The sequence below is a fragment of the Oxyura jamaicensis genome, chromosome 9, assembly GCF_011077185.1.
Source record: "Oxyura jamaicensis isolate SHBP4307 breed ruddy duck chromosome 9, BPBGC_Ojam_1.0, whole genome shotgun sequence".
Taxonomy (NCBI): Eukaryota; Metazoa; Chordata; class Aves; order Anseriformes; family Anatidae; genus Oxyura; species Oxyura jamaicensis.
The window spans coordinates 22,510,917-22,524,182 of NC_048901.1; the positions used below are offsets into that span (position 1 = coordinate 22,510,917).

Genomic DNA, 13,266 nt, shown 5'->3' on the forward strand with positions numbered 1-13,266 from the left:
GGGGGGGAGGCGGCCGAGCTGCTGCGGGGCGCCGGAGAGCGCTTCGCCGCCGCGCCCCCCGGCCCGGAGCCGGGCACCAACTACCGCACTTTGCTGGAGAAGGAGCAGGAGTGGAGCCTGGCCGTGTCCAGCTCGCAGCTCAACACCATCGTGGCCGCCCACCCGCAGCATCCCGCGGGCGGAGGGCTGGCGGCGGGCGCTGGGGGGCCGGGGGCGGCGGCGGCAGCGGGAGGAGCCCCCCGGGACCGCGACCGCCCGCCCCCCTGCGCCGTGGGCTTCGTGGACTGCCTGTACGGCACCGTGCCCAAGCTGAAGGAACTGCACGTGCACCCCCCTGGCATGCAATACCCGGACCTCCAGCAGGACGCCAGGCTCAAAGAAACCCTTCTCTTCGCGGCCGGCAAGGGCTTCTCAGAGCACCAAACCCCCACAAGCGAATACCTCGAGTTAAGGGCCAAACTCCAAACCAAGCCGGATTACCTCGAAGTCCTGGAGAAGACCACGTACCGGTTCTGACCGCTGCCCCGCCGCCCGCCCGGCACCGCCGCATGCGAGGAGAGGCTCCAGCTGCGCGCTCTGCCCGCCAGCTGTGCGTGCTGCGGGCAGGGCCGGCCTCAGAGCAGTAATCGACGAAGTGCCTTCGCAGACTTTTGCCAGCAGATGTTAATCAATCATTATTTTTTATACTGAAACTGAGACTTTGACTGTGCCATGTCTAAGGTATATTATTATTATTATTATTATTATTATCGGGGATCTTTGTATTGATCCTGATTAAGTAAATTCCATGTGTGTCTCTTTTTCTTTCTTTCTTTCTTTTTTTTTTTTTTTTTTTTTTCTTTTTCTTTTTTTTTATTTTTCCGTTGCAGTAAACTTCCTCTATATTTTCCCTTGGAGGGGAGGGGGAGGGAAGATGGCATTTTGTGGCTTGCTTTCTTCTTGCCCATCATGGCACAGATTCTGTACATTTATTTAAAAAAAAAAAATGCAAAGAAGCAAACAAGAGCGGTTTGCTGCATGCCTGGAAACTGCAAGAGGGAAGGGAGGGGAGGGTCTTGCTCGAATGTCTCACTCTTGTCTCTCTCCCTCCCTCGCACGCACACGCACCCACCCGCACCCCCGCCACCCCGCGGCAGCCCGGCCCCTCCGCGCAGCGCCCGCCGCCGCGCAGGGAATCCCGGGCACCGGGGGAAGCCACCCGGAGCCGAGCAGCCCAAAGGATGTAACCACGTGGCGCACACACCTAGGGGATGCTCAGTGACACTTCATCATGACGCCATGGTTTTTTGGAGGACATCCGCACTTTCCTAAATAAAAGCAACATGCAAATATACAGGAAAAAAAAAAAAAAAAAAAAAGGAAAAAAAAAAGCTACTGGGCACCTGTCACTAACAGCTTTGTAGGAAGCACTTTTAATGTTTTCTCTCATACACACATACATGCACACACACACGCACACACACGAGAGGTACAACAATGTGCATATATTTATTCTGTAATTTCAAGTGAATATAAATTGTAAAGGTAATGTTTAATCATTGTACAGTGATGCGTCTGGTATAGCTTTCCTAATAAAAAGTTTTGAAAAAACATGCATATATATATATATATATATCCACATATATATATATATAGGAATACAAAGCTTGAACCTTAAACGTCAGCTTCCCCCTACTGAGATTTCCTTCTCCCACCTTAACCTTGAAAGCTATTTTATTAATAACAGTTTGATGCACTGTGATGTTAACAGAAAACAAAACAAAACAAAACAAATGCTGTACAGCTTCTCTTGCCAAGATACCACCTGAGACTTTTACAAATCTGATTTGCAATCCGTATTCCCACGCCGCACTGTACTTACGGCAGTTCCCTTGCATCTCAAACCAGTGCCCTCTCTCAGGGGCATTGCTGGGGCTCTTTCTAAATGTGAAGAGAGCAGTCAAAGGGGGATGGGAGCGGGCATTAAAGCGCTTTTCAATTTTGGAAAAAATAGTTAAAGGTCTCTGGGAAAGGATGCCTAAAGCTCCAGCCACCTCCCCGCGGCCGGGGATCTTTCTGCCCCGGCGCGGCCGTTTGTTTGCTCCGCGCTGGAACCGGAGTGAGACCGAAAGGAGGGGAGGGAAGGTCCCGGTGGTATCTTGGCCCCGGTCCCCTGGGCCGGCCGGGCGGCAGCGGCGGCTCCGCTCCTCATCCTCCGCCAGGTGGCGCCACAGCCCCAGCGCTGCCCGCCCGGTCCCGACCCCGCCGAGCGCAGCCCCCGGGGCCCTAAACCGGAGCCCCCGGGGGCCTTACACCGGGGCCGGGGGGGCCGCGGGGGGGACAGCGCACTGCCCGAGCACTGTCCTGAATGTCTTCAGATATGGAGTTTTATAGTGAAATATCGAATATATATCTCTAGGTATCGTTTGTTTTAACGGAGCATCAGGAATGATAATCTATCCATAATAATAATAAATAATTTATATTTGTGATTTTTTTTCACCCCCATCTGCATTAAAAAGGTTTCCCCCTTAGGACATTTTTTCTGGTTGCTGTTCAGGGGACAAGGCTCTGCCACCTTCCTTGCGCGGGGCAGCGGTGCGTGGTGTCACCTCACACCAAACTGTCCCTCCAGCCTGGTGGGAGCAGCTTTGTCCCACCCAGCACAACGATTCTAATGGAGATAAAACCATGAACGCTTGTTTTCACCCCAAGTGTCCCCTTTGTAGCTTCACCAAGTATGCTTATTGCAGGGTTTTGGTCGATCTGTCTTGGAGAGCCAGCTGGGTGCAACAGTCGTGTCCCGAGCCCTGGGTGCAGTTGTATGTGCTTTGGGGTGGAGAGGCAGCTCCAAATGTCTTGTAAATCTATCATTGGCTCCATAGTTTTGCTAAAGAAATGTTATACATTTGAAGTTTCCAAATTCCTCTACTGAGCTGATAGTGTTTTATTACTGCTGCAATTCAGCTCTAGTCTGCTGGGCATGGGGTTCTCTTTTCTTTCTCTCTTTTTTTTCTTTTTCTTTTTTTTTATTTTTTTTTGTTGTTTTTGTGTGTATTTTTTTATTTATTTTTCTTTTTTTTTAAAGGACAGTGGAAGAGCACGGACCTGTTAAAAGTAAACATCAAAGTTCAAAGGCCAGATCTTTCTTATGATAATCATTATAATATGATAATCAGAATTGCATTGATAAGCGTACATGCAAGTAACACGTGGAGCTATACAAACCAGGTTAAAGTACAACCCCTAGTGAGAGTGGTGCTGTGTACATTTGGCAATGTCATCAAACCCCAAGTGTTCATACTTGTATCCAAATATAGTAAAGCCAGTTGCAAATAATGTTTATATTTTAATTAAACTACAGAAAGGCAAGAGAATTTCAACATAACTATAGGTAGCAATCTCACCTGTGAATGGTGAGAAATCTATTTATTCAGTGGAAATAAATTTGTTCTATGAGAATGGAATTTTGTATTAAAAGAGATAATTTTTGGCTTACATTGAGTTATTTTTCTTTCCTTGTGTAGGAAACTTCCTTTTCCTTGTGTACTGGGAATTCACTGGAATCATTTGGGGATAGTTGCCTCTGGAAATACTGACAATACTTAACTGTGACATCTAATGTATATTACGATGACTTCAATTTTGCTATTTCATTGTGTTGAGCTGAGGCTGAGTGGGTGGTAGCATTACTTTTCACTGCAGGAAACAAAAGTGGATCCATCATCTCTGATCTGTGACGGGTGACTATTTAAATGCTGCAACCTGGGTTACTCCTAATTAATAGGGATTATAATAATTATCAGAAGTGTTATTGGTAGCATTAATAATATTGGGAAGGAACCAAATAAAGTCAATGATCCACATTCACATTGGAGCTGTTTGATGGGATACTATTTCAAATAAATAAATACATTTTTTTTAGCTTATTTCATTACTGTGTAAGTAGCTGGTATCAGCTTCAGCAGTTCAGCATGTGGCAGTGCTCAAAACTTTGTGTAAATCTTTCACCATGTGCTTGGTTTATTCACTCATTGTTTATAATGAAATTCTTCCTACAGGTGGAAAAGAAACAAGTCCAGGTAAGTCCCAGTTCTAGCTGACAATGATTGCATACATGAGAACAGATAGTGATGGTGCTTGGTGCTCTTTTGTGCTTCCTTGATATTGTCATAGATGCTCAAAAATAATATTTTACCTGGGTTAAAGGATTTGCTTGAGGCTTGGACAATGCTTTATGGATCTCTGGGTTGTATCAATAGTGATGTTAATTTTTATGGTATAAATAATAATCTGACGTACAGAACACTTGCCATCTCTGAAAGTCTGTCACAGCACACCAGGAACTGGACTGCTCTAGTCAGGTGAATACTACAGAGAGGTTGTTTATTATTAGATTCAGTGGATGTGAGTTAAGCTGTGGTAACTCAAGATGTTGTCAGAGACCTTTCCAGAAAAACAAAACAAAACAACAAAAAATTACACTTTTGTACATATTATCACTGCTGATTTGGTTTTAAGCAAGAAATGTGCACTTATGGCTGACTTGTTTTCTCTGTTATAAACATGTAGAGCAACATGACAGACAGGTCTCTACAAAATATCAGTATGCAATGTTCTACATTTCCAAAACACTGAAGTATGCAAGCAGCAACTCGTGAGTGTGATGCTACTTCTACTTTAGTCATATTTCAAATGAAGTTGAACTGTTCACATGAACAATGTGCAATGAACTGGCTTTATGTATTGCAGAAATGTTCACGTGAATAAAGTGTGCAGAATCTGGCCCTAAGTTTGGAAGTTCACTGGTTATCTACATTACTCAGCCCTAGAATATGACTTCTGGCAATGGTTCAGCTACTTAGATGTGAACTTGTTCCAGAATTGCACTTCTTCCAAAGGCATTTCCTTTTACAACATGGATTTACATACATTCAGAAATCAGACTGCTGCACATTGCATATTTCTATTTTCTGAGTTTCCCAAGACTTGGTTCTAAACCTGACTTCCTCATATCTGAGTTTCACAATGAATTTATGTATGGATTATACAGTACAAAACAATTGTTTCCATGGGAGAAATGTGGAATAAATTTACCCAATATGTAGTTTCATAACTTCTTCATACTAACAACATCTCTTTGTACAAAATATGCTATTTTTAATACTTTGTAAAGCTGATGTGAGTGGGAATATATTTTTCCCCACTTCTTGAAAAAGATTCTGTTTTATTCTTGCAAACACTGCTAAGTCCCAATTCAAAGCCTGTTCCTCTTAGTGGAAGAAGTGGAATGTGCTTGGAACAAACTCTTGTGTGAGCACGGACTAAAGGCCGAATCCTGCTCCTGTTGAAGCCAGTGATGAAATACCACATTACTGCTCAGTTTTAGTCAACAGACTCGAATGAAGAGCAAAGTCTCATCTCAGAAAATTGCAACCTATATTATGTGGATTCAAGTGTATCGAGACAAGCTCTCCATGTGACTAGAAAAATAATTTGTTACCATTTTGGTAAATTTCTTGATTGACCTCATTCACAAATTTACTTTTTTATTCTAAAATAAGGATTTGCATAAAGACAAATATCAGTGTGTCTCAGTAGATTCAAGAAATGTGGAAATTGGTAGAGTTTAGATCTAATGTCATAGGTAGCTATGTATTATAGCTACATACACCACAATTATTTGTATAACAGTTGCAAATTATTTGGAAATACCTCATCAGTATTACCTTCTTTAAAAGCAAGAATATTTACAGACACTGACAATTGTGTTTCATATATATATATATATATATTTAAATGTCTTTTGCTTGATCCTTGTAGCTTCCCACTTCTTTTAAAATTCCGTACTTCTATTTTCGTTTATGTTTTTTGGAGGAGGTAGGGGGTTACTGATGAACCCATTAGCTTTGGGTGTATCTGGTGATACATGGTGCTCACCAGAGGGGTGCTGGGGCGAAACATTGTAGGTTATCTTTGATCACTGTGAAAGTATTTGGAAACACTCCCCTGTGGTGGGATTTTCTCTTTTAAAATTTCCAATATTGCGGTGGTTTTCAGAACACTGTCAGATTGTTCATTTTTTTTTTGTGGAAAAATGATGGGAGAAGACTCAAAGGAACCGAGCCACTGGCATTGCTATAGAAATTCCCTGTCTGATAATTGTACTGGGTAGTCTCTGCAGAGTGGATGCTGCCATCAGTCTTTATATTTTGAATGTTAAGGACATTAATCATAAGTGTGGTATTAGGAAGATATATGTATATGCAATACTAAGATGTTAGGTGCCTTGAGAATAGATAATAATAGAGAGTATAGCACAATGTAAAATATTAATAGCTCAGTCATATACCATGTACTGAACACGTCACGGACTGAATGCTCATTTACTTTTTCTAACATCTTTATTTTTTACTAGAATTTTCTAAGTTTCTCAAGAATATCCTATATATTCTATGAATTCCGAAGAGATGTTTTATTTTAGCTAAGGGTCCAATCTCTCAGAAGCTGGAAATTCAAACAGATGCCACCAAGAGTGGAGGAAAATTCCTGTCCATGACAAGTGGCATGAAAGCTGGGGATGTTGTAGCACTGTGCCAGGAAGGGCAGCTCTCTGCGTTGATGCAGATTATGCAGTAGGGCTTGACTAAGTATTTATTCAGGGGGTGTTGAGTTGTGATGAGTCACTATTGGACTGGCATAGACATGGAAAATGCTTCTGGTTGTGGTGGCATGGATAATCCTCCTGCTGATGGTGGCACCATTGCCAGTGGAGACTCCTGTAAAAGTAATCCAACCCCCCAAAAGGGGTTGTAGTCTTTGTCCCACAGTGACCATCTCATCTAATGCTAATAACTTTGCCCCAAGTGTTAAAGTGACATCAGTACACTGATATGGGAAAATGTTTTTTTCTTGCTTTGTCCTCTTCACTCTGCTTCATTTGAGACAAGAGCTGTTTTGCATGTTGAGGAACTGTAGGAAGGTGTTTGTTGCTATTTTTAAACATACTTGTTTAAATGAAATCAGTCTTTCACAGTTGTAACTGTCCTAAACTGAGATGAGTTTTCTAGAAAGCTATGTAAATCTTTGGTTTTGTTCTTGCTCTCTTAGTTACTATATGCATAAATATTTACACATTTTATATTTTATATGTAATGACCTTTATCTGAATAATCCTTAAACTGAAGTCTGTCATTGAATTTTGGAGGCTTTGGCTTTGGAAGTCAAGGTTAATTACAGTTTTGTTGCTGTTGTTTCATGATTGTTTGGTTTGGTTTTATTCAGAGTATCATTGGAGAGCAGAAAACATTGCAGTGGGAAAGTTCTCACCACAGAATACTTTTTAATAGGACTTTCAAGTCCAATCCTTTCTTTTCTTCTCTTTTTCTTTGGAGAATGAAGGAGCTGTGCTCCAAAGAGCGTAGGAGTTGGCACTCAGGCTAAGAGTTGAAATGTGTTCATGCTGCTGTGTCCTCTCATTCCTGAGAATGCTCAGAATGATCAGGCTCAAAGAAAGGTGTAAGAAACTCCCATTAGTAAGATTACAGGGTCAGACGTGGCCAGCTAATCTTCTCCACCATTAACTCTCACCCTGCGCAATCAGGTACCTGGAGGTCTCACGCAACTACAGGCACCGCTCCCGTGTCTCACAGGGAGCAGGGCAGTGATGAGCACTTAGAAAAATCACGGTATAGTGTTTCTGTGAAAAAGGAACATTAAAAAAACTGGGCATTGGTAATGGACATTGGCCATTTAAAAGTTTGTCTCTGTGTTCTTCAGAAAACCCATACAGGATTTCTCTGGTGCAGTTAAAATGCCATGCAAGGGCACAGCTGATCACTCTTCATAAAAGCACTGCTGAAAAAGATGTATAACTAATGCATTCTTCTTCATTAGGAAACATCGTTTCTCGTGGCATCACTTCTGTTATGTTTTCTTGCAGTGACCCAAAAACCTGGCTGCTTTGGAAAGTGGATAGTATTGGCAATCAAAGAAATATGGCAAGTAAAGATATTTTTCAGATCCAGTTTATATCAGTATTTTCTTCAAAGAAAGTGCAAGTCATAGCTACTGGGTCCTTGTTCTGCAGCCTTTACTGATTAAGGCAAAGAGTCAGTCATTATTCAATGTGTTTAATTATCGCCTTCAGTTTTAAGCCAACAAAGCAAGAAAGGTGGATGTATCTAATTTATGTATGTACGTATTCCTCCTGTGAGCAATGAGGGGGCACAGTACTAGATCCAGCGATGCTGATGGAAGGAATGGCATTATTAACCATGGCTGGGTTAAGCTGTGACAAGTGGGACCTGTGCCAAGGCTAACGATGCAAACGGCACCACAAAGTCAAGCATCTTGCTGTGTTAGAAACAGTCAATAACAACATACAATTCCTGTTGAAACCTCTCTGTTAGAGCTGGTAAACAAATATCCCATAGAATCCCCCCTCCCCCTTTTTTTCCCCATATTTGGCCCAAGTTCTCAAGCAGCATCCAGATTTGTTGGCATTCTCAACATTGCTTTTACCTATCTGCATGCACAGATAATCATTTGGCTGATGATAAGTTTTTAACGCCTCGGTTTGCACATTGAACATGTGCACAAAATGGAGTCCAGTTGAAAATATGGTTATCTTTGTTGGGTTTTTCTGTAGAGTGATGTTTTGCACCTCAAGACTTCATTCTGTAAGATGTATCGACCGGATTGCCTACCTGTAACTCAGCTTTGTAAGCAGCCTCCTGAGGTTAGCCGCGGTGGTATTACATGCGTTGTGCTTTGCCAGCCCCTACAAGCCAGCCAAAGTCTTTTAAAGCCTTCAGAGCACAAAACACTGATAAGATGGATCACTAACAGGTATGCATCAGGGATAACGCAAAGGTGTTCCATGTACAACAACCTAAAATTACCTGCTGTTAACTCAAAGCAGTAGTAACTGCCTCCTATGTTGTTACCTCTGCTGGAACAGAGTGGCTAATGTATGTAAGGGAAATGATGAGACTGAGTATGTACATTATATACATATATACTATATATATGTATGTATATGTGTATTTGCTAGCATGTTGAAGCGTAGAAGTCATTTTTTGAAAAGTTCTGGGAGATTCAGGCATATGGCTTGTTTTGGACTGTTATAAAAATATGAACATTCTGGTGATAAAGCTAAAAATGTATACATTAAGACCTACATTCTTAATGTAGGTCAGTGGAGGCACTTCTCACACATATTAGTGTTTTGGACACTTAATCTTAGCAGCATATTGCATCTCCTGGAATAGGTTAGCGGAGGCAATGCAGGAGAAATTGCTGCATCTGAAGTCATTCAGAAATATTGCCAAGTTTCTCAGGAACCAGAATTGCAGGATAATGAGTATTATATTTAATTTGTGATGGAAAGGCAACCGTGGGGAGTTCAGCAGAGGCAACTCAGATCATCTCGGCTCTGTGGGGGAGGGAGAATTTATAACTATAGCTAGCTAAAAAGAAGAAAGCTGTCTGTGTATTTGTGTGTATATATATATTGATATATATGTATATACAAATCTGTGTATGTGTAGATAATACTGTGTATATATGTATGTATGTATATGCCCATAATGTATAATATGTGTATCTATATATATGTATACATTTATATAAATTTATATTTCTCTATATAAATAGTCATGCAACTATGGAAAATAACATTTCACCGGTGTGTCCTTTTCTTTAAAACCCAACAAGAAGCTTCTCCCATTAACATCATATTGCACAAAGTTCTTAAGTTATCATTTACACATAGATAGGAGTGTTGCTCCATGGCTGAGCACCAGCCTGGAAGGTTTTTACTGCTCCAGAGGACTCCAAGCAAGTCATTAGCTGTTCCACAGCTGTTCTTCATATGTGAAATAATGCGGTGGCCAAAGAGACTCAGGGGCTGCTTTTAAAAGTGAAGGAAGAGGGGGTTCTTGACTGTTTATGGTTTGGAAATCCCTGTCATGCTTTGTGGGGTTTTGATGGTGAAATAGCCTCAGTAGCGATTACTTTGGTTGCTGTTAATGTCCCAGCTAATGGTAGCAGCTTCTGAACAGAGGGAAAAAAGATGAATTTCCTGCTCTAAAGTAAGTGATATAGAGTCTGATTACTTTGACTAGGTGATGTATGGATTTCCATTTCGGGTTAGGGTGTTAGGCTGTAAATCAAGAATCTTAGCTCAGTGAGCTTCTAGTTCAGGATATCTCTTTTATGTTATAATTGATTTTAAATAATTTCACTTCATCATCAGAGTAAGCTATACCTTAATTTGTGATAAGCTCAAAGAATTTCTCAACTGGAAAACCATTTATATCAGGGTGAATTTTGCAGTTGGCTTCAGTGGGGTTGAATCAGCTCAGAGTGTTTCATTAAGCACAGCACTGACATTAAAACCGTCTTGTCGTTGTGCAGCTATTAACCAAAAGTGTAATTTTGTAATAAAAGTGAGCCAAAAAATGATTTGCTAGTTATGTATTCCATGATTATAGCATCTTTCTGTCAAAGAGACCTTTAGGCAGTTGCAAGGGTTTTGGTTCTGTGCAGCTGACCACTGCTCTCAGCTTTGCCCCTGATTTGAGCTGCACATAATGCCTTCCCTGAACATCCCTTCAGCCCGAATGGTGGCTGGTCACAGAACTGCCATGTGCCTTGTGCTGGTTTAAAAGTAGGTCACGGGGATGTAGCTCTGTCCTCACGGTGGGGGCTCCAGCACAATGCAGTCCATGCATGTCCCGCTGGGACTGCGCACGGGGCTGGGGCCATGGCAGGGCAGAGGCTTTCTGCCTTGGGCACCAAATGGTCTTGCGGTTCTGAGAGTGGCGTGGGTCTGTCGTGCTGCCAATCTGCCACTGTTTGCAGACTGTAATGTGATTAGAAAAGGCCCGCCCCCCCCCCCCCCAGAATGGATTATTTCTTCTTAAGTCCTTTGCTTCCTCTAAGGCAGAAGGCAAACAAACAAGAAATATTCACAGAATTGAAAACAAATACCTGGTGGTTTAAAATATATGTTATGGAGTGAAATGTTTCTTTTAAGCTTCTTGATTATACTGTGCCTTCTTATTTACACTAGAGGAAATAAGCACCTTATGGGAAAGCGCTTCCCAATCTCTTTTGCATAAATGCTGTAGTGGAACTTTGTGTAATATATAGCTGCCTCTTCAAAAAAAAAAAAAAAAAGGTAATTTCCATATAAATGTTATATTTTTTAATGCAGAAAATATGCTGAATCCATATACCGTCATCTAGTTAAAGCAATACTTTTGCTGTTTTTGTGATTTCAGCATGTTTGCCTGAATGAAGAAAACTAGAAGGGGAGCAGAAAAATTGATCACATTTTAATTAACTCATGCAGACCTTATGGCAGGCTAACTACTTGAATATGGTGTCTCTTGGACACCCACAGGCACATAATCTTCAAATGGCAATTATTATTATTATTTTTTTTTTAAGCAAGAAGCATCAGAATTTGAGTTGAGTGTATTGGGGAGTTCAGAAAGCTTCTGCTTTGCTGAGCATCTGGAGACTTTTGGGGAAATAAGTTTTTCTGGTGTCACTTCTTAAAGAAGTTGCCTAGGTGTCCGCATCCTCAGGAAAGCAGTCATCGACACAAAAAGCCCAGAATCTGAAGCTAGTAAAGGAATGATAGACTACACGTCTCTTCATTCTCAGTGGTAATCTCCTCTTTACAGGTTAAATTTAGTCTATAATGAACCTTGGCTACTTGCTATATTGCTGTGAAGAAACAACAAACCCCACCTTCTTTGTGGTTGAATTTTGCAATACCATTTTATATTTAGGAAAGAAACTATGTAGTTTGAAGATCAGGCATGCAAAATAGTGTTGTTGCTATAGATGGACATCCAAATAAATTACATGACCAAAGCATGTAGGTGGTGTAAATCATTGCATCTCCATTGCTCTCCATACAGCACTGCTCGTACCCCTGAGCTGGATTCAAAGATGCTTGCTATGCTGCTTGCAGCAGTTACTCTGGAGGGCTTCCCATGCAGCCATTAGTGTTTTGTTAAAGCTTAAAAATGAAGGCAAATAAGCTCAGCTCCTCAGGCCACTTGGTGGGGAGTTTGCCTGTGGCAACCTTCTCCCTTTTCACCCTGTGGGGGTTTTTGCCTCTGGGAGTTGCTGCGTGCTGATCTCTGGCTGTGCCAGCCCATGGGCCAGCCCTTGTGTGGACAATGCTCCCTGGGCTGGTCTCCAACTCCTGCATGAGCTTCTGTGCCTCCTGAAACCTGTTCCTGCCCTTCTGTGTTGAAAGAGAAAGAAAAAGATCAGAGAAACACAAATTCCCTGTGATTTTCCTTGACCAAATCCTGCTTAAACCATTCCTTGAAGTAATTAAGTAACAAGGGCAGTGGCACTCTACTAGAATACATGATGAACTTATGGGAAGTAGGCTCCTGCAATTTGTGTCTCAAGATGTCTCCAAGGTAGATTCCAATGGATAACTACCTGTTGTAAAACACTTAATGGCTGAGCAGCTCTGGTGCTGAGTACCAACGTTAACCAAAAAGAACTGGGGTGGGGGGGAAATGGACAATATAATGTTAGATGTGGCTCTTTGGATGCAGTGGCTGAGCTGGTGAAGCTTCAGCTGTGATGGTTATAAAGGTAGGCAATGAGCACAGACAGCAGCCATCAAGGATACTGCAGCAGTTTTATGGCCAGGACAGAGCTGAGAGATACTCTCATTATGACTATCGCCGGCGTTTAGACAGGGATGTGCTGCTTATTTTTCACAATGTCTCTCCTGAGCCATGAGGAACTCCTTTTTCCAATGAAAAGTATCTGGTTTTAATTGGAAGAAAAATCTTCAAACTTTTTTTTTTAAGGATTATTCAATAGGTGAAAAAATAAAAAGCATTCACTTGAATATTGCTACAAACCAAAATCTTTTTAAACATTTTCATCTTAAGAAAACACATTTTTTTTTAGCCTAGAAAAACCTCTTTCTGAAGTATTGAGAAGCTTTCTGAAAATCATACCAATTTAGATGAAAAGAGAGAACAGAAAAAAAAAATAAAGTAGGGTTAAATTTTTTTTTTTTTTCCTTTATTAGTACTAAAAACACCAACTTCTATGTGCTTTGATTCATGCAGAATTTGTTTGTAGGGAAGAAATAGTATCTAGCTATGGAGGAAAAATTCTCAGGCATGTGAATGTTTTCTGTGCTCAGAAACTTTGTCTGTCTTTATGCCTTTTTTCTTTTTTTTCTAATAAAAGATACCATGCATTCTATCTTTAGTCACTTATTCCTTTAAGGAA

General features: G+C 41.3%; 1 protein-coding gene across 1 annotated transcript in view; it reads left to right on the forward strand.

Moving 5' to 3' along the window:
- SLITRK3 (SLIT and NTRK like family member 3) overlaps nt 1-7,235 on the forward strand; it is a 12,263-nt gene extending 5,028 nt beyond the window's left edge. The window contains exon 2 of the mRNA XM_035334794.1: nt 7-7,235. Within this exon, the coding sequence (XP_035190685.1) occupies nt 7-516 (510 nt within the window). The 3' untranslated portion in view covers nt 517-7,235. The remainder of the gene's footprint in view (nt 1-6) is intronic.
- Nucleotides 7,236-13,266: the final 6,031 nt, after the last annotated feature.